At 42.0% G+C, this 20,949-nt stretch overlaps 1 protein-coding gene across 3 annotated transcripts; it reads right to left on the bottom strand.

Annotated features, from left to right (window-relative positions):
• Positions 1-14: 14 nt before the first annotated feature.
• On the bottom strand, positions 15-20,940 carry LOC118095074 (erythroid membrane-associated protein-like). 3 transcript variants are annotated; one of them, XM_035135997.2, is made up of 12 exons: positions 20,526-20,940; positions 19,356-19,462; positions 18,803-19,147; positions 17,238-17,633; positions 16,216-16,560; positions 13,153-13,206; positions 12,164-12,235; positions 6,535-6,555; positions 5,588-5,620; positions 5,016-5,057; positions 4,441-4,467; positions 15-4,069 (listed from the first exon to the last, which is right to left on the bottom strand). In XM_035135997.2, the coding sequence occupies exons 2-12, from the start codon at positions 19,426-19,428 to the stop codon at positions 3,555-3,557; spliced, it is 1,923 nt and encodes a 640-aa protein (XP_034991888.1). In that variant the 5' UTR covers positions 19,429-19,462; positions 20,526-20,940; the 3' UTR covers positions 15-3,554. The 3 variants fall into 3 exon arrangements, with proteins under 3 accessions (XP_034991888.1, XP_034991889.1, XP_060137528.1); XM_035135998.2 differs by lacking the exon at positions 4,441-4,467; XM_060281545.1 differs by lacking the exon at positions 18,803-19,147.
• Between the last annotated feature and the right edge of the window lie 9 nt (positions 20,941-20,949).

The raw sequence follows: 20,949 nt of genomic DNA, 5'->3' as shown, positions 1-20,949 counted from the left end.
GTGCATTAATGTGCCACAGACTCCCACTGAAAAGAAAAGAAAAGAAAATAATAATAATAATAATAATAATAATAATAATAATAATAATAATAATTTATACCCCGCCCATCTGGCTGATTTTCCCCAGCCACTCTGGGCGGCTTCCAACCGAATATTAAAAACAGTACAGCATCAAACATTAAAAACTTCCCTAAACAGGGCCGCCTTCAGTTGTCTTCTGAAAGTAGAATAGTTACTTTTTGCCTTGATATCTGCTGGGAGGGCATTCCACAGGGCGGGTGCCACTACCGAGAAGGCCCTCTGTCTGGTTCCCTGTAACCTGACTTCTCGCAATGAGGGAACCTCCAGAAGGCCCTTGGCGCTGGACCTCAGTGTCTGGGCAGAACGATGGGGGTGGAGACGCTTCTTCAGGTATACAGGACTGAGGCCATTTAGGGCTTTAAAGGTCAGCAGAAACACTTTGAATTGTGCCCACATTTCCTCACCTTGAGGAGCCTGGGTTTCCCCCCCACATCTTACGCACCCATTTGGGTGAGAATTATTTCATCAAATGGACAGGAATTAACATCCTAGAGAGTTACAAAGGATATTTGCTGGATCCCTACCTTCTTTCCTTGGTTTGGTCTGAGTTCTTGGAACCTTGTGTGTGGTGAGAGGCACACCTACCAATCAAGGTGAATAGGCCCACAGGAAGATGAATTGTCTGTTTAAGGACTTTGTTTAGGGGACATTCCTCATGGGAGGATCCACATTGATCTTCCCCAGCATTTTCCAGGATGATGGCATCCACCTGTCCTAGGCAGGCTGTGACTTATTTCTAGAGGATCTGCAGAGAGCTGTTTTTTTTGAGTTGTATTTATAGAAGACTTGAACTAGATGGAGTAATCAGATGAGGTTGTATTGGGTTAAAGGCACTCTTGGCAACCTTACACTTTTTGAGTGTCATTGGTGATGCTCTTATTATTGGCATGCATGCTGAGGTGAACATCAGGGCAGGGGGGGCACAGGACACTTGGAGCAAGGATTCCTTCCAATCCTTTTCTCTTATACCAGCAGTGATGCCTGCAAACATGCTCCCATGAGTAGGGAATGTCTTGAACCCTCCAAATTAGGGATCTGCCCTGCCCAGACTGTATGTTTTTTGTTTGTATGTTTCTTTTGCAGAACCTCTCTACAGCAGTTGTCATTTTCTTTCTCCACTTAAAACATTGTACTTGCAAACAGCATTGTCAGGAGGTACCCCCACCTGTGTCTTTACTAGCAGGAATTTCATAGTGAACCACGGTTTTCAGTGGCCTTAGCAGTCCTACCTCTACAATACACTGTTTATCATATTGGCAAATATTCTACTAATGCAACCATTATGTTTTACTGCCGGGAGGCAGTTGCTCAACTGAAGAGGAGGAAAGGTTTCTTGATAGGGTAGCTACTTACACATCACCAGAAAAGACGCAAAAGAGGACACACATTTGCATAAAATCAGCATATGCTAATTCTGTCTGCAAGAGAAATGCTCTGCCACTGAGCTTCAGCCCTTCCCCTAAATTAATCTGTAACTTTATCTGTTTTTGCTGGCCAGGGTTCAGCAGCATTCAACCTGCTCTCAACCTGTCAAGAGCAAAAGTGAAACAAATACCAACTGCAGTTTGGTTTCTGGTAGTCAAGAACAGAGTCTTTTAATCATGATAATGATTTCTTCTAAATACAGGGAAAGGTACATTCTTCTTTGTATTTTTCTTAAAATCTCTATTGGCAGAATGTTCTGCAGGAATGACACCAAAAGCTTGTTTTCTTCTTGTTGTAAATGAACCCCCATCAATTTGGGAATGACAAATAGCACTCCTGCAGAAAATCTCAGTGAACAAGCTGACATATAAGGGTTCAGGTCATCCCTGAGGTACTCTGGACATAAGCTGTTCAAGGCTTTGTAGATTAATACAAGAACCTTGAACTTGGCTTGGTAGTAAGTAGATATCTAGTGCAGCTGCTTTAACAATGTTGTCATGTGTTATTAGCCATTCAGCTTTCTGCACTAGCTTGAGCTTCTAAACCAGACTCAAGGGCAGCCCAACATAGAAGGCTTTACAGTAATCCATCCTTGAAGTTACCAACACATGGATTCTAGTGATCAGGCTATCGCTAGAACAGCTGTAGTTGGTAAACCACACAGAGCTGGTAAAAGGCACTCCTAGTCACAGAGGACACTTAGGCTTCTAGTGACAAAGGTGTATCCAGGAGTACAGAGGTAGTGCAACCCCATTCAGAACATGCAACTTGCCAATTTCCCAAACATGGGAGCGATTCAATCAAAGAACCTCTGCCTTCCCAGGATTCAAGCCCAGTTTATTGGCCAACATCCAGTCCATCTCTGTGGACACCATGCAAAGGCAGGCTTCTGGACAACATATTTAGAAATATCCCTGTTTGGATTGCTCTGATTGGGTTCATATGAGGATTTTTTAACACTACAGTTTTTAATTCTGATATATGTCAAAATTAATTATACAAAATTCTAAAGAAAACATGTATTGAATATTCAATATATTTATTCATTTTGAAAATTTATAACCATCTCCTTAATCAGGTTATCAGAGTGATTTAGAAATAATTAATCAACAACAAAAACTACATCAAGAGTTAAAAGCCTGAGAAAATAGATAAGACTTGAATACTTTGGTAAAGACAATACATGATTCGTCTCATTTGTTGGGGCTGTGCACAGATTCAGCAAAATCTTGAGACAAATCAGGCCTGTTTAGAAAAATTCAGGTGTCAGCTGAGTTTGGTTGACTCAGCTGTCAATCACTGTGGGTCAGGTTGGATGGCCCAGAGTGATAGATGACTGTCATGGGGCAGGGCATCAAGCTGGAAGACAAGCAGGCATCCTTTAGGAAAACCCACAAAAGGCAAAGATCTATATGCCCACTGTCTGCACTATACCAGAAAAAGGAAGATGCCACCTGAATTTCTTCCTTCCCCAATGTAACCTAACTTTCCTCCTTTCCTGAAGACTTGCCCTGCAGGATTGCTCCCCTTGCTTGACAACTTTTGAGTGAAGGCAGCAATGCTGCTTTGCAATCAGAGAAGACACTTAATAAAGGAACCCCATGCAGAATTGAACCTCAGTTCTCAGATGCAATGTCTCCTTCACCTGTCATCCTCCCAGCCCTGTATATATTTAGGTGGTTTGTTGTGGTTTTTTTTTCCCCTGATTAAAAATTAGCCCCTTCCCAAACTAATTTGGGATGGGTTTCTGGGCTGGCAAAGGAAAGGTTGCTTTAATTAGGGGCTCTGGATTAGAGCCACAAAGTTGATTGGGGAAGGGGACTGTACATAGCACAGTCACTTGTAACATTACTTCTATTCTGAATCTTTTATTCTCTGACACCAATATGAGAAAGAAAGAAAGAAAGAAAGAAAGAAAGAAAGAAAGAAAGAAAGAAAGAAAGAAAGAAAGAAATCATGGTTAAACTAAAGACCTGTGCTAATTAATTCTCAGCTATCTGTGGAATTTGTTTTCATTTTTTCTCCACAATCTCATTTTCTTTCAAATATTACACAATTTTCAATGGCTGTTCAATTACAGAGCCTATACAGAAGAAGGGATAGAGCTCCCCATCACCCAGTGTTTTATAAGTGTGCAATTTGCTTAGACTGCAGACATCATAAAAGGATAAGCTTCCAGCTGATTTATCTAGGAATATTCCTAATTTTGTAAGCTTTCCATTTACTTTCAGGCGGGTCCATTGCTCTGTCCGAGCCCAGTAATCTTTCCCATCATCACATCCTATGACCCAGTAGCCATTCTCAGGAGACAGGGTGATCTCCCCCTTTCTTGAAGAGGTTGCAGAGGCAACTCCCAAGTCCCAGGTTTTTTTCTGTCCAATCTGCACCTCCCAGTAATGTGTGCCTTCTGAAAATCCATGATTTGCCAGAATGAATGTGCGGGAGTCAAACCGCTCCTCCCAGTCAGAAACCTTAGAAACATTTCCTGTGTTCCAAACACTTTTGCCATCTTCAGACACTTTTAGCTTTGGGTGAGCGGTCCTGGGGTCCAAGACCACATCATCTGCAAAGGAAAGGAAAGGGCTGAACTCAAAACACAGACTGGAAGGTTGCTTTATGTTACTCTATGAGGACACCAGCATCCCTTTGTGGGATACACACGCATCTGCTGCTACATGGCATTGTGACTTATTATGGAAAATACAAATTTTGATCCAAGAGAATTAAACAAAGCTTGTTTCAAAAAGCAATTCAACCCATGTATGCACCAATGTAATTCTGCTGCAATCTTCAGCATACTTGCAGGCCCAGGCATTGTGCACAGATTACTACCAGTGTATACCTTGCTTGCTTGTTATTTTGTGTTGCTTTAAAAAAACCCTATTTTTCATTTATCAAACAATGTGAATTTTTAAAAGTATTTGTTATTCTCACCTTTGTGTAAGTGGGCAGCTAATATTTCTGTATGTAAAGAAAGGAACGAAAACATTTTGTGAGGAAGGATGACAACCATAGCTGAATTCTTACAAGATCTAGCATTGTTGGTATGGTGAGATTACACACACACACACTGCATTGCAGGATAGGAAAGGAGAAAATTAAAAGGAAGAGGGCAAGGCATATATTTTGGGACAAAGAACCAGTATGGGATGGCGGAGAAAGATGAGTGTTGTAGTCCTGCAACATCTGGCAGGCCAAAGCTTCCCCACGCCTCCTAAAGAATGTACAGTGGTACCTCTACTTACAAATAACTCTACTTACGAATGTTTCTACTTACGAATGGAGCTCCGTCCGCCATCTTGGTTGTGGTTTAGATAGGATTTTTTCTACTTACGAATTTTTAGATAGGGTTGCTTCGACTTACAATTTTTTCTCCCAATGCATTCCTATGGGATTCGACCTACAATTTTTTTCGACTTACAAATGTGCGTTCGGAACGCATTAAATTCGTAAGTAGAGGTACCACTGTATTTTCTCCCCAAATGTGCAAAACATTACGTAGGAGTCACCTTTAGCTGTCTCCAATTGTTCCTTTTCTGCTTCATATTGTTCTGCAAAGGAAAAAAGATATTTCTCACATGAAGTACAAGTTTAAAACTAAAAACATGCTTCCCAATAAATCAGGAGTTTGAAATGTGTTTGTTTGACAGAATGAGAAACGTAGAATAGTTGAAGCTATAAGTTGATTGATTCACTGGTTGAAAGCTGAGAGACTTAATGAGATTTCTCATTCTATTGCAGCTACTGGAAGAAAGCTTTCATTAATGTTCAAGAAAGAAGCTTCCTTTCAGAATAGGGTTTTTTCAGATCGGGGGTGGGTAATTTCTTAAAGGGCTATAGCATGTGGAGCAAGAAGTTGGCACATACTTACTGACAAGGCTATTTTGGCAATGTGTGACTTAGAAGTTACCTTTTTAGAAGTGGAAAAATAATGGGTGGTGTTTATAAGTTTTCCTCACAGCAGACACATTGAAAAGAATGAACATGACTATGCTAGGCAATTACTCTGAGTACAACTTAGTTTTACTTGAAGAGTAAGTTCCAAACCAAGAAAGAATAGATTCACTGTGTTTACACTTACCTGTTTTTGCCTTCATTTCTCCCTTTAGTTTTTCTAGAAAGGAGAGCATATACGGTTTTATCTTAACAACAAATTTAAAAATCATGCTATGGCATCTATAAATCAAATTTGCAATTTGCAATATATATTTCCTTACACACACACACACACACACACACACACAGGGAGAGAGAGAGAGAGAGAGAGAGAGAGATCCTTCTAGGATACCTAACTAATTTTGTTGTGAGCTTCATGGTGGGGTCAGACTGTATGATGCTTGAGCCCCTTCTAATTCCTAGCTCCAGCAAATGCTAAAATCTAATGAAGGATCCTATTGTTGAATTAGCCAGACAAGGACCATAATGGCCTATAAGTATAGATTGTTAACATAAGAAAGGAAGTTGTTCTGTGCCAGAGGGGAAATGGGTGGGCCCTCTCCCACACCTTGTTGGTAGTGAGAAGGACAAGAGTGGACAAGAGCAGGAGTTGAGTTGTGTGAGAGAGTTGAGATGGAAGCAGGAAGAAGCCAGAGAGTCAGAGCCATGCTTGATTTCTGTTTGAATCCAAAGCTGTGACTATGGGAGAAGCAAAACATTATGGGGTGTTGATGCTATGAGCCCCTCCATCATAGGCTCAGGTTGTATACCATATATCATAAAGACACCACAATCTCCGCAGTCACTCTTTTCCAAAGAACCCAAAACCTGGGTAAGTGCCTGGAACCCCTGGAATCTCACACAGCTCTAAGATTGGGGCGATGTGCAACAATATTTTGTTTAGATTTTGTTTGAAAAGTTTTTGCGACTTACAATTTTCTGCCTTTAACTGTTCTGCAAGGTAAGATATATTTGCTTTTCATATGAATTTTTAAATGAAAATTTTATCAGCATGAACAGCATGAGATTTGTGATGTGTTTCTTTCACTACCAACTGATTGTTTAAAAGGTGGAATCTATTACAAGACTTACCATAGCCTTTCTTTAATTCTTCTGCAAAGAAAATCAAAGGTTTAATGTGAGGTAGATATTTTGAAATAATAAACCACACATCCTAGAATAATCAGGGCCCAAGAAGAAGTTAACAGAGGGAAGCCATGATTCAGTTATCTCACTTCTAACAAAACATCACAGCAACTACAATAGACTGAAGTTTTGATTTGAGCAATCACAGCAGGGAAGGGAATATTTAATCCTTTTTCCTCCATACTATTTCCTGATGGAAGTCAAGGTTTATACTTAGCTTTGTGATTGTGGTTTGTTTGAGTGAATCAAACCATGATGCCTGGTTTGGACAAAACACAAAGACAAGATAGAACAATGGTTTCCCTCATCAATGGTGGTGGGAGGAGCAAAGTAGGAGTGATCTGTTTGCTAATGAGTAAACCATTAACTGTGGCTTACTGTGGCATGTGGATCCAGCCATTGAGTTTGCTATGTATTTATTTCACCGAGAGAAACAAATGTTACACTTTACTTTGATTGGGAGCAATTGTTTCTGCAAACCACATGCCTGTTAGAATATTGGGGTGTAAATCACCAATATTCTTACTACTGCCACTGGCTTCGGTAAAGAAGACAGCAAACAATCGTAGGTGCTAATCTACGTTTATTCAGAGAGTGTGTGTTCAGCCATCACTCTCCAGTTCAGAAGAAAGTGAAAGTAGAAAGAGAACAAAGAACATCACATGACAGGAGATCAAGTTACACAGTCTCCTGTGTGTGGGAAAATTACAGCAATCATATAAAGTAAACAATTCAGCCACATGCAGTATCTGTGCCATGTATAGGATTTATGCTAACATCTCCCCTGAATCCTGAAATGGAAAAAGATGCAAATGTGAGAGCATCATTAAGAGAAGTGAACAGACAGTTGTCATAAACAAAGTAGGACTTTCCTGCTGTGGAACTCTCTGAGACTGGATTGACCAGCTTTGGCTTCCAGGGGACCAGAGCAATCGCTCTGTTGACAGAAACAGTGTTGCGTTTGACAACCTGTTGTTGTGGCTTAGCCTGTGTGACTGCTGCCTGTTTTGGAGTTCTAAGCACAGCTAAATTTGCAATTGCTGTGTTGGCAAACTCCTGAGAATACCTCTTGGGTCCTCTTCTAATCCTCTCAGACCTGCGTGAGAGGTGCAAATCCTGTTTACTGAGATTCTCCCCCTCAGGACTTTTGGGAGAACTCATACCAATGGTAAACAGTGGATCTAGTGCTTCAAGCACTTTTTCATCATCCGATGATGGTCTGTTAAAAACAGCATGAGTTCCTTTGTGTATGACTGTCTCCCCTGTGTCAGAGCTACTCGGGGTAGAGCCTTCAGCAAAGGAATCATTATCACTACCACTTGTCTCAGTGTAGGAAGCATCAAAATCATTGGCACCTATGGGAAATTCATCAAGAACATATGTTTCTTGTGGCGTAGGAGAGTGTTCTACCTCTTGAGTAAGAATCACCTCATTGGAGGAAAGCAACATAACTCTGTATTGATCTTCCTCAAAACCCAACAGAATGCCTTGGACTGGCTTGCCCTCAAGCGAAGCCACCCACATTTTGGTTCCAAAAACCTTAGTGTTGCTCACATCAGGCTTTTGTTGGAACAGAATCTCATAAGGAGAACACTTCTGTCCTTTAGGAACCTGTCTGAGCCACTGGTAAAGGAAAAATGAGATGCTTTCAGCCCACAGTTGTTCAGACAATCCTGAACTCAGCAGTTGTGCTTGCATGCCTGCTTCTAACTCAGTGTTAACCTTAACACATAAGCTTTTGTCCCAAGCTGCCTGGGTCTTGGCAAACTTGTGGTGAATGCCTTTGTCATCAAAAAAAGCTTGAAACTCCTGTGAAGTAAAAAGAGGAATGTCATTGGTCAATAAACATTCAATTTTACAACCATGTTTCAGTTCAACCTTAGCATGAAATTCAGAAAATTTCACAATAGCCTGCTGAGGCTTTTGCAGAGGATAAAACCACGTATATTTAGAGAAGTGGTCAGTTATCAGAAGATAATATTTGGCCTTGCCAAGGTACTTCGGCATAGGACCAAAAACATGAGCAGAAACGATCTGGAAACAATGTGTTAGACCTTTCTTGCTTGGTTGCTTCTTTGCCACCTTAGGCTCCTCTGGACCTGTTAAACAATCATCAACAACATTAAAACATGCATCACTTTTATCATAAGATAATCTGAAAAGGTTATCTTTGTCTCTGTGTCCCGTCAAAAGAACTTCTCCATCTTTAGAAATCACACAGGTGCCCCTGTGAAAACACAGCTCAAACCCCTTCTCATCAATTTGAGAAACACTGAAAAGGTTTTGCTTCAGCTCTGGAACAAGATACACATTACTGATACTCAAATTTAGAGATTTCAGAAAAATAGTTCCCTTTCCAATGGATTTCAAGGAATTGCCATCTGCCTGTGACACGATGGAGTCCAGCTTTTCAAAAGTCTGGAACAGTCTCTTGTTGTTCACCAGATGGTGCGAAGATCCCGAATCTATGATCAGATAAGACCCGTCGTCGTCTTGGTCATCAAGCTGAGTGAGCATTACAAGCATTTTGCGTGCTGTAGGGCCCTTGCTGCTGCCACTGCTGCTGCTGCTGCCGCTACCGCCGCTGCCTCGCCCCTTAGGCCCAGAAGCCTGTTGTTGACTTCCTGAGTCCTTCTGGGGTCGTCTGCATGTCCTGGCTGTGTGCCCAGGAATATTGCATAACTGGCATCTGACCACAGTTTTAAGGGCTTGTGCAGTCTCTGCAGATGCACCAGGTGAGGGTGAGTAGCGCTCCCCGTTAGCCTCCGCCTGTGCACGGGTCCTGTCCTCCTCATTAAGCAATGAAGCATAAATTCCTGCTGCAGTCATTTGCTGAGGATCTTGAGCCCCCAGCTGGGCTGCAATAGCATTATAGGACTTGGGAAGGCTATTTAGCACTGTAAAGCAATAAATGTCGTCATCCAAATTGACGTTTCTGTCAGCTAGCTCCTGGCGTAGCTGACGCATCTGGTGCAAATGGGCTCTCAGGTCTCCTCCCTCCTTCAGACGCAAATTAATTAATCTCTGAAAGAATAATGTTGTTGATCCAGCGCGCAACCTCAGGTGCTCGTCCCGAAGATGAGTCCAAACATCATAAGCATAGTCTAAGTTCCGAATATGAACCAGCTGTGATGGGTCCAAATGCAGAACTATTGTTGCCCTTGCCTGTGCGTTGCGATTCAACCACCTATGGCCTGGCAAAACAGGCGGTGCGTTCTGAATCAACTCAATAAGTCCTTGCCGGATAAGAACACATTCCATTTTAACACTCCACGTTGCGTAATTTGAGTCATTTAACAGAGGACACAAACTCTTGGGTGTTTGATCTGAATCCCCGGCTTTAGCCATCTTGCTACTGTAAGCGTGCTGCTAGCTTCTGACTTCAAAGTACAAAGAAGCTGCAAATTAGGCTTTCGGCAGGCATCTGCAATTAAGCTGCCGCTTTAGAGGTTTTATTGCCGCTATAAATCAGTCCCGGTTACTCACTGCTCCATTGATAAGGAACGCAGACGTCCGTGCACTTCCTCCCCTGGAACGCAGGAACCGTGACTCCCAAGCAGGCGAAATTCCTCAGGATCAGCTGCTGCAGATTGAGGCCTGTTTACGTGCCTGTTTTCACGCTTTTCAGAGGTCCGAAGATCGGAACAATCCTCTGCTACCACTGTTAGAATATTGGGGTGTAAATCACCAATATTCTTACTACTGCCACTGGCTTCGGTAAAGAAGACAGCAAACAATCGTAGGTGCTAATCTACGTTTATTCAGAGAGTGTGTGTTCAGCCATCACTCTCCAGTTCAGAAGAAAGTGAAAGTAGAAAGAGAACAAAGAACATCACATGACAGGAGATCAAGTTACACAGTCTCCTGTGTGTGGGAAAATTACAGCAATCATATAAAGTAAACAATTCAGCCACATGCAGTATCTGTGCCATGTATAGGATTTATGCTAACAATGCCGACAGTTTGTTTGTTTTCAAAAATAAAATGGCTGCATTAAATCATGGATTATGTTTGCCTTTCCTTCCTACCCATCTTCTATTGCAATTGAAGTCTGCAAGGAGGGCCCGTCTCAGTGTTAACTACTGAATTGTATCATTGGCCACCCACTATAACCTAGTGCTTCCCTCTTCCTCTTCACCACATTGCCCTGCTCCCATCCTGAGTGGTACATGTGCCACGACTTCCAAAGGTGTTGTAATAAACATTCCTTTTTGTAAGAGCCTTTACAAGTATACAAGCTTTCCTATACCCTCCTCTTTTGGTCATAGGATGATTACTTCAAGTATAGGTGCTATTTGAACGGGCTATTGTTGTTTTCCTTGAGTTTTTTCTGTGTTTGACCAGCTGAATCCAAATAGGCCTGTACCTAGTTGACCTTCGACCGAAAAACCAAGTATGACACCAACACTAGGGTGGCTAATGCCAATTTGTTGCCAGTATAAACTTTTCCTCACAATGGTTCAGCCAAATGGAATCACATTCCTTTAATGTTGAAATAACTCTGTTGCCTGACTATTCATTTCTGAGCCCTGTTGAAAGATTGATGCTTAAAGCCCTAAACAACTTGGGTTTCAAATATCTGAAGGAATGACCGCTCCCCACATTAAATGGGGGGCAACTTTTGCGTGGTCGCCAATCGTCCAATCCCACTGGGGAGGCATTGCCAGGGGATTGGCCAGGTAAGGGGAGGGACCATACAGCCCACACAACAAAAGGTGAATCTTACCTGGGAAGCGGCAGCCAGCTCCAGAGCTTCTCTCACCCTCCACACCCTCATTTAAGTCTTCTTTTGCAGGTTAACCTCTTTTCCACAGGTACACGGGCACTGCTATGTCAGGGCCGCTGTTGAAGGGCCGGAAAAGAATTTTCCTGCATTGGCAGGTTTGACCTTTCCTGTAGCAATACGTCACAACTTTGGCGGTGTCAGGCCTTGGGTGGAATCCTTTTGGCTATCTTCCTAAAGGGGGGGGGGCGTGGAGCTGTGTGATCCCATGCCCCCTTTGAGGCGGTGATACCAGGGTTCCCCGTTAAAGGGTTCTTGAGGCTAGGCATTGGCCATACGCCAAAAGGTTGTCCCCTCCAGCGGCGGTGAATGGGGGGGCTCTCTCCTTGAACATATGTTCTCCAGAGCCAGCCCAATCCCCACACATTCTGAAGTCTCCTAGATCCCCGGCTAAATGCCTAATGCCTGAGCCAAGGTCTCCCTACATCTGAATCTGAATCTTAATAAAGTTGTGGCCAATTTTAATCCCATAGCAAGTTGTCTTGAATCATTATTCCGCTCAGGGGTCACCTGGGGTTTGGGGGACTCTGCCTGTCCATGCAAAGCAACTTCCCATACCAGTTTCGAGCACTGTTCACTGTTACAAAACACATCTACTGCCCCTTGGAAGAAAATCACTCCATAGTTTTCTGTGTCCTAGAAATGTAGTGGCTACAATTAAGAAAGGATTAGGTTTCTTGCCCTGTCTCTGATATTAGTTCATAATTGAAGGTAGGGCTAAAACACTGCAAGTAGGTTTACGAAGTTAAAAAACCACCAGACACTTAAAAAAACTGAGAACATTAAACTCACCCATCTTTCTAGAAATATGCCAACTCACTATGAAGAGGAAAGTTGAGAAGAGGAAAGTTGAGAAGAGGAAAGCTGAAAAGAAATGAAAAGGTTATCCTTTTATTTTTAAAAGCGCAATTTACAAGAACCAAAGAAACTTTAATAGGAATGGAATTACTTTGAGCTTATTCACATGGATTTTTGTCCTGTTTCTTGGGTTTTCATTAACAGTACTAATAAAAATACAAAAAAATCTAGCAGACAAGATGCATTATCATATGCATATGGACTTGAGGTTTCCTCAAATGACCAGCACAGAAACAGGTACATACAACAATTCATATAACTGTATAAAAACATTTATGCACTAATAATTATAAAAGTATGAGTGGGGCTAGACTCTGGGTAGGCAAAACAAGGCCTGGGGGCTGGATTCGGCCCAATTGCCTTCTAAATCCGGCCCACTGACAGTCCGGGAATCTTCATGTTTTTACATGAGTAGAATGTGCCCTTTTATTTAAAATGCATCTCTGGGTTATTTGTGGGGCGTAGGAATTCGTTCATTTTTTCTCCAAAATATAGTCTGGCCTCCCACAAGGTCTGAGGGACAGTGGACTGGTCCCCTGCTGAAAAGGTTTGCTGACCCCTGGGCTAGACTCTTTCATATGTATTCTAAACTGTGCATAATCAATAGGGCTGCACACTGGAATCAGCCATGTTTGGAACTGAATTGGGTCAGCTTCAGTGGAATCCAAGTGTTGCTCAAGTCTTGTTGGAACAGCCCCAAATCACTGTGGGCTTGTTCTGTCAAATAGAAAGGGGAAAAACTTATTTCTGATTTAATGCAATACAAAAAGTATATTTGAAGACGAGCTGACACAATGAAAGGTAAGCACTACCTCTTATTTTTAATTATCTAGCTCAAAACATATCTTAATAAATATGTCATGGTTCATAACCCTGCATGTTAATGAATTTCATACCTATTCCATTCATGTAAGGAAACTTACCTAGGAAAGGAAAGGTATAGAACTTCCAGACTTCAGCACTTTGGACAGGCACTTCTAAAAGACAAAAGCAGGCTTAATTAAATTACCATCAGAAGCTTTCAGAGGCTCATACAAGCTCAGATTTCATCTTGGAATGTGTCTCAGGTCTCTTCCTTCTAGAACTTACACAAAGCTTTGGCCCATCTATTTCCCTTTGGCCACATTAAAAAAATCTATCCGTATTCAGGAGCAGGGCAGATGTTCCATTGGGCACTACAGAAGTCAAACAAGGAGGTCTGAGAGGAAGTTATATTTTTTCTTCAGTTTCCTACTTTTTAAAGTCAAGCCATGGATTGAGAGGTTCTGGGCTTCCGGTCTGCCGCGCCGGAGAAGAAGGACGCAGGGACTTCGCGCGCCGAAGTCCCTGGCCTTGCGGAGGGGGGGGAAGTCCGCAGAGCGAGCGGACTCCCCGTAAAAACACCGGGTAGAGAGTCCCGGTGACTCACGCGCCCAGCGGCTGCTCCGTTTCGCAGATCCCCCGCTGCCCGAGAGCTCAGTAGAGCGATCGAGAGCCAGCGGGGTGGAACCGCGGGAGCCATTTTGGGCTACATCTTACCTCCAAGAAGCGAAGCTCCGAGTCCTGACCCGGCAAGCGGCGGATACTTCCAAAGAAAATAAAAGATTTCCACAAAGTAAGTGAAATTCTTATTTGGACTTTAAAAACATCAATTGGAAAAATAGGAGAGATTTTAAAGAAACGGAAGTCGATCTCTTCCTAATGGCAAATCGGGAGGCGTTTTAAATAAACTCAAGCCGAAAGAGGAAAAAGTTTCAGAGACGGTGGACCCGAGAGAAAGAAAGACTTTTCCGAACCTTCTCAGCTCCCGAGTCCGGCACCCCTTGAGGTACAGCATTGTTAAGGGGAAGAGCGTTTTGACAGCTGTCAAAAGCTGTCAAACTGTCAAAAGACTGGGTGGATTTATTGCATTGCTGTGAACAGTAAAAATTGATTGAAAATGAGGTAGAACTATACAAATTGGAATTAAAAATGGATTTGTGATGGAGTTAAAGACAAAAGAAAAGACCAGCCAAGATGGAGCCGATCGTCTAACAGGAAGGAATTTTCCAGTACCCTTTGCTCCCTATCTCCTGTTTGTTTGCGGTTAAGAGAAGTATGAAAACAAAGTATTCTCGAGCCTTCCAGGAGGCTGTGCTGAACTACCTACAAACATGGGAGGACATTTACAAGGAACGGCAACATCCCAATTTATCATCAGTAGAGGCTGAAGTCCAAGCTCAGAATTTAGAGGACAATTTGGAATTTGAGACTGTTGATTTTGAGACTGTGTGTGAGGAGAAACAACCTGATGAGAATTTTGAAGGTGACTTGGACTACAAAAAATATGTTTTGGATGAAGCAAAGCATGGATTTCAAAAGGAAGAAAAACAAGAAAAGCAAGAAAATGAGAAGCAAAGGGACATGAAGATCAATGGAATTGAAGATCCTGGAGGGGCTAAAATGTGGAGTGGGGTTATTGAGGGATGGGAAGGACAGGGGCAGGGGGGAACAAAGGCCTGGAGATGGGACTGGGAAAGAACTGGTGTGGGGTGAAAATTTTAGTTAAAAGGTTTTTGTTTTGTTTTTGGCTTTTGAATGACGGTTGTCAAAATCTTGACTTGATAACGGAAATGCTGATCCAATTGGGGAAAAAGACATAGGGAGAGGGGAAGGAGTGATAAAGTATATGGTTAAGATTTAATGTAGAGATATGATAGTTAAAAAAAAACCCTGTGTTTTCTGGAGGGAGGCAGAAGAATGGCTGAGGAAAGAATTTTTAGTTTAATATTAATTTTTGTGAGTTCAGATAGGTGTCTGGGCAGAGAGCCGCCTATCCTCCTCTCTTTACTCGGAGGCACCCAGTGGCAGGGGGTGCTCAGAGGGGAGAGGAGGGGGTGGAAGGAAACCCAGACACAAAAATGGAACCTTGGAAGTGCTGTGCCCAGCGGGTTCCTCTTGTGGCAGGAGGGGGCCTGTGGGAGGGCAGCATGGAAAAGGAGGAGGATTAAGTCAATATTATAAGAATAAGATCTTGAATTGGATTAGAAAACCCGCCATAATTAATTAAAGAAATTAGGAAAACCAGGAGGAAGAGTATCGAGGAAGTCACAATTATAAGGTTAAGATAATAAGAATTGGGAATTTATATTTTTTCCCTATTGTTGTGTGTGTTTGTTTAAGTATGCTTATGAAAGAGCTGGGGGGAAACCAACCCTCAGAGCTCCTCCATCCCTGTCCTTTCAGTGGCAGGGAGGGGATAGGGGGGGAGGAGGGAGGGGGGAGGCCAAACCCAACTTATAATGGACCCCTTTGATTCTCAATGCCCATGGGTCCTACTGGTGGCAGAAGTGGACTGGTGGGTGGAGGGAAATTGAAGGGACAGTGTTATATTCTATGTTTTGTTTGTCTTGTTTGTATAAAACTAATAAAAATCATTATAAAAAAAAAGGATTGAGACGTTCTGGCACCTCTCAGATGGGCTCCATTGCCATCATAAGAGAACAAGGGAAGCGTTCATGGCGAGTTCCGGAACCTCTTTTTCTTTCATTACCCTTTTGGAAACATCTCCTGAAGCCCTCACAGAATATATGAGGTCCTCTACAGACTCATGGCCACACCAGTACATGATTGTGCTAGAAAAGCAACAACAAAGCTAGAATAGTACCACTAACAGGCAAAGAAAGAGGAGGAAGGAAACTTAAGTTGTTAAGATTTTAGATACTTGAGGTTTTAAATTTTGGAGGTTTAATTTAGGTTTTGAATTTTCTATAGGGTATTGCTGTGAACTGCTTTGAACCCTCAGATAGTGAAAAGCAGGATGTAATTTTTAAATAAATGAACAATTTCTTTAAAAAAAATGAAACTCCCAGTCCTAAAAAGGAAGAAGTGTTTATTGCAACCCCAAATGCATTTAGGAAGGAATTTTTTTTATCAAATACACATTTAGCAGATCAGTGGGTTACAGTTTGTGCTGAGCAGAAGAGAAGAATTATGGAAGTTGTAACCATCTAAGCCTTCATAATTACCTTCTATTGTCACCTCCACAATATCTTCTTTGTAGTCATCATCACATGTTGCGGCACAAACATACTGGCCACTGTCTACTAGTTGCACATTAAGAAGAGTCACTTCAAGGAGCCCATAGTATCCTTTGCGAATACCATTCTCATCACTCTCTCCTGTGCTTCTTTCTTCAACCCTGTGCTGGTTTGTGCTGTTGTGGATGTACAATGTATGATTTTTTGAGCCTTCCCACTTATATAATTGCACTTGCAGCCTGGAAGATTTGCACTCTCTTACTTGGCAATGTAATATCACATCTTGTCCAATTCTGCCAATTTTAGGATTAACATTGCCGACAATTGAAACACCTGCAGAGGTGGAAAAGGTAATAAGAAATATTATTGGACTTCATTTACCCCTCACCTCTTAGCAAATAAATGACTGAATAAATGCATACTTCATGCAAACTCTCTTGATTTAAATTGAACTGATTCTCAGGTGTGTGTAAAATTGCCACTTTAGTCTAGAACAAGTTCAGTTGAAATCAATGGGCATACATTGGATCAATCATTAGTAGGATTGTAAGGTCAAGCTGTAATCCTATCCACATCTACTTGGAAGTAAGTCTCATTGAATTCAATGGGTTGCTTTGGAGTAGACTGATATAGGATTGCACAATTTAAGAATATGACCATTTATGCCAGATGCAAATATTGACCAGTAGACTACTGGTGCAGGGCTGGAGGATGTCCATAGTCATTTTTCACAAGCACGCATAATTTTGGAAATATCAGTTATAACATACAACCCACAGCAAATACTCTTAAAATAGAGCTATTGTGCCATTTAATTTTGACTATAACCAAAAGCAAGGTTTTGAAATTGCCTGCAACGAACCCAGTTACTTTTCATGTGAAAAAGATGTTATTATCAAACCCTTTTCCTTGATTCTTTCTTTCTTTCTTTCTTTCTTTCTTTCTTTCTTTCTTTCTTTCTTTCTTTCTTTCTTTCTTTCTTTCTTTCTTTCGACATTGGTATTATTTACCTCTCACATCAAGCTTGTAGATTACCACTTTGCGATGCAAGTTAGAGTTCACGGAACATTCGTATTTCCCTGCATCTTCCTCCTGAATGTTATTTAGTTTCAGGGAAATATTTCCATCCCCAAGATTATTGCGTTTCAACACCTCTGCCTTTAGTTTGTACTTCTTCGTAAGCCATACTTGGCTCTTGGGTCTATTTGAATAAGGGCACCTAGGAACAAATTTGTCTCCATAACAAACTGATGGGCAGGTATCCCAATGAAGCTGGTAAGAATAGATCATCCTGCTCTTCCCAGGGCTGCTTCTTCTCCATTGCAGTTTCAAATGAGAGGGATGATAGGTCTCAATCATCTGGCATGGAAGAATGGCAACATCCCCAACAGTAACACTAATTAAACCTGGAAAACATTCATTTATGTTAATAACTCATACTATACATACACTCACACAGTAGTTCATATTTGTGATAGCACAGCTTTTTACAAATATACTAGGAAATGAGTGAAAAATAGAGATGTATAAAGCTGAAGCTATCATTTCCCATAAACACAACATTCGGCAAAACTTTAAAATTCAACTTGGAAAATTTGCATTTTGTTTCTGGGTCCAATTCAAAGTATTCACCTTAGTGTTTCAAACCTGAACTAACTTAGGCCTGAAAGGCCACCTCCTTCCCTACAGACATTCTCTGGTGCTAAGATTGGTGTATGAAGTGCCATTGGTTGTTCCATCACCACCAGACACTCAGGAGAGGGCATTATCTGTGGGAACCCCTAAGTTGTGCAGTTCCCACAGAGATGTGTCCGCCATCTTCATTACATGGCTTCTGGTAAATACTGAAGATGTATCTTTTTGACACTTGAGGTGTATATTTTTAGAACCCATCATATTTCTATGATTGCAAGTTGTTTTTGCCTGAGTGCCAGTCATATCAGCTGGGGAATCCCTCAGAACCAGCTGGAAGCCATTTAGATCTAGCAGTCTTCAAGGGTGAACCTTCGTAACAGGTCCCCTACCTCTGCAGAAGGGGAAATGGGCACTGGAAGCCTAATTCTTGACCAGAGGTGATCCAGCCATGACAAGTGACTGATGTTTATACCCCCCCTCTCCACTTCCACACATCCCTCTTCCTGTCCAGTCCCGGAAACTAGAACCAGAGTGTGGCTTGCCCCATGTGTTGGGCCCATGACAGGTTGGGACAACCCCTGAGCCACCCCAAAGTTAGTGCCCTTGGCAAGCATGCTGAACTCCACCAGAACCAACAGTCTGGGATTACTCAGCAGAGCCTTTGAGACTAGCTCTGTCAGCCCAGGCATGTAGACTGCTGGGCAGTGAGGTACTTTGTAAACCTGCAGAATTCCTAATCTGTTCCAATTACCCAATGCCAGGGACAAACAATCTAAGTTCCCACCCAAGTGGACAGAAAGCTTTGGGGGGGGGGGGAAGAGAGAACATCCCCTCCTCAACCCTCAAGTCCTTTCTGAGACTTCTATGAAGCCTCAGTGGTATAAACTAGGTCTCCACAAGTCATGGATGAGGGAGATAGCACCTAGGGCTTCATAGTTACCTTCTACTGTCACCTCCACAATATCTTCTTTATAGACATCATCACACATCATGGAGCACACATACTGCCCACTGTTTGTTAGCTGCACCTGGAGGAGAGTCACTTCAAGGAATCCATTCTCATAGTATCCTTTGTGTTTTTTGTTCTCTGCTATGCTAATTTCTTGGACGCTGTGATGCTGCTCTGTGCTATTGTGGATATAGAAGGTTTGATTTTTGGAGCCTTCCCACTTATATAAGTGGACTTGTAGCCTGGAGGATGTGCAGCCTCCTACTTGGCAGCCCAATATCACATCTTGTCCAACTTGGGCAATTTCAGGGCTTACAGTTCCTTTAATATAAACAGCTGTAAGGAAATAAAAACAGCAACTTTGACTGATGGAATTAGTTTGAGGTCTATGTGATCTCAATACCAGCATAATAAAATGCCCCCCTTGAAGTCCTGGTAGCTCAGAATTGCATGATTATAGGAAAACAATCTTGTGTAATGCTGTATATAAGAACTACAATGACAAATCAAGCAGTGTTTCTGGGGAGAGCAAATTGCTTCTTACCCTTCTTCCATTCTCCAACATAACTGATAACAGTGAAACCAACCAGAAAGATATGCTTCAGTACTCCCTCCATTGTGGTGAGAAATACCAGGCAGCCATCCAGATCTCTGGCAGCATAAAAGGGGAAAAAAGGTGGTTAAACAATGCATGCCTTTGCAATGTGTCCTGACTACTCAACACAAACCTATTATTATCATCTGTGAACAGAATAATTTTAAGAATTGGATTTCAGTTAATTGATAAACTTCCCCACAGAATGAGTGACAAATGTGATCTTTCCAGGTTCACTGGCATTTTTTTTAACAGTCCTTCTAAATTAAAAGCTATGTTGCCTCCTTCCTCATCCTTAACCTGGATCTTGTTTTGAGTGTTTGCTCCCTCTTTTCCCACCCTGGGCAGCCTACAAGTTGTCCTTGCAGGTGGAGGTTAAGTGTCTGTTGATCATCAGCATCAAGTGCATCTCCATCATCAGCCGACTGCACAATCCCATGCCAAAGGCTGCCTCTCCCTGTAGGAATCAACCTGGACCCCGCAATCATGATCTGAGGCCCTTCTTCGTGTTTCTCCCCCAGGAGAGGTCTAGCTGCCGGGGTCAGCTAAGCAGACTCCAACAGGATTAAAAAGGGAGTGACGGAGACCATAGAGGCCCCAAGCCAGGAAGAGAAGATCTAACCCTAAGAAGTAGGGGGGGGGCAGAGAAGGAAAGAGCTGGACACTGGACTCCATGTTCGCCCAGTGCAACAGACAATTGATCTCTCGTTGTTGGATAGGGCCCTTGCATAGATATTCACTGGATATTACAGTCATATTCAAAAACAATTTCGGGATGTTTTTGAGTGCTTTATAAATAGCAGTATCAAATTACTTGAAAAAAGAGCAGAGAAGTTTTTGTCAAGCATACAGTAGATTTGTATAGCTAATAAAGGAGACAATAGTTTAATTTACCTTTGTAAAGGTTTAATTATTCTTTGTAAAGATACCCACAGCTTTTCAAAACGTGCTGTGGGTCTCCCCCCCCCCCACAAACACACCTTTGCCCCTAGCTTTATTAAAACATTAAAAATCACCCTGCCAAGCATAATTAGTGAATAACCCAAAAAGTAGAGACAGACCAGGATCATCTTTCATAATAAAAAATAACATAAGAAACAGATGACCTCTCATACTTACAGTTAATTCTCAGAACTGGGCAATATATTTTGCAGATGAATTGAAATATGAGCCAATAATCCATTCCTCTGATCCATATCCACATGGCTTCTTCCAAACCATACCTTTAGACTTTTTCATTCATTGGATTAAAACAGCAACAACCTGAAATACTGATCAGGTGGTATCAGGTAGCATCAAATTTGAATAAAGGCGGGCTTTATGAATAGGTGGCTGGAGTAGAAAGGATTGGCCCTCTTTCTACTGCAAGAGCCAACTAGCAACAAGTCACCTTCCATGTTTTTGTCAAGGTCTTCCTTGTACTACATGAAGTGGAAAGGTAAAAGATACAGTAATATATCTGAAATGGATGAGTTGTCAATAACAAATACGACAGAGACTAGATTTCTAACTAATCCTCCCTGCACTGAATCAGAATAAAATG

The sequence above is a fragment of the Zootoca vivipara genome, chromosome 13 (assembly GCF_963506605.1).
Source record: "Zootoca vivipara chromosome 13, rZooViv1.1, whole genome shotgun sequence".
NCBI lineage: Eukaryota > Metazoa > Chordata > Lepidosauria > Squamata > Lacertidae > Zootoca > Zootoca vivipara.
This window is presented reverse-complemented; position numbering and strand designations above follow the sequence as displayed.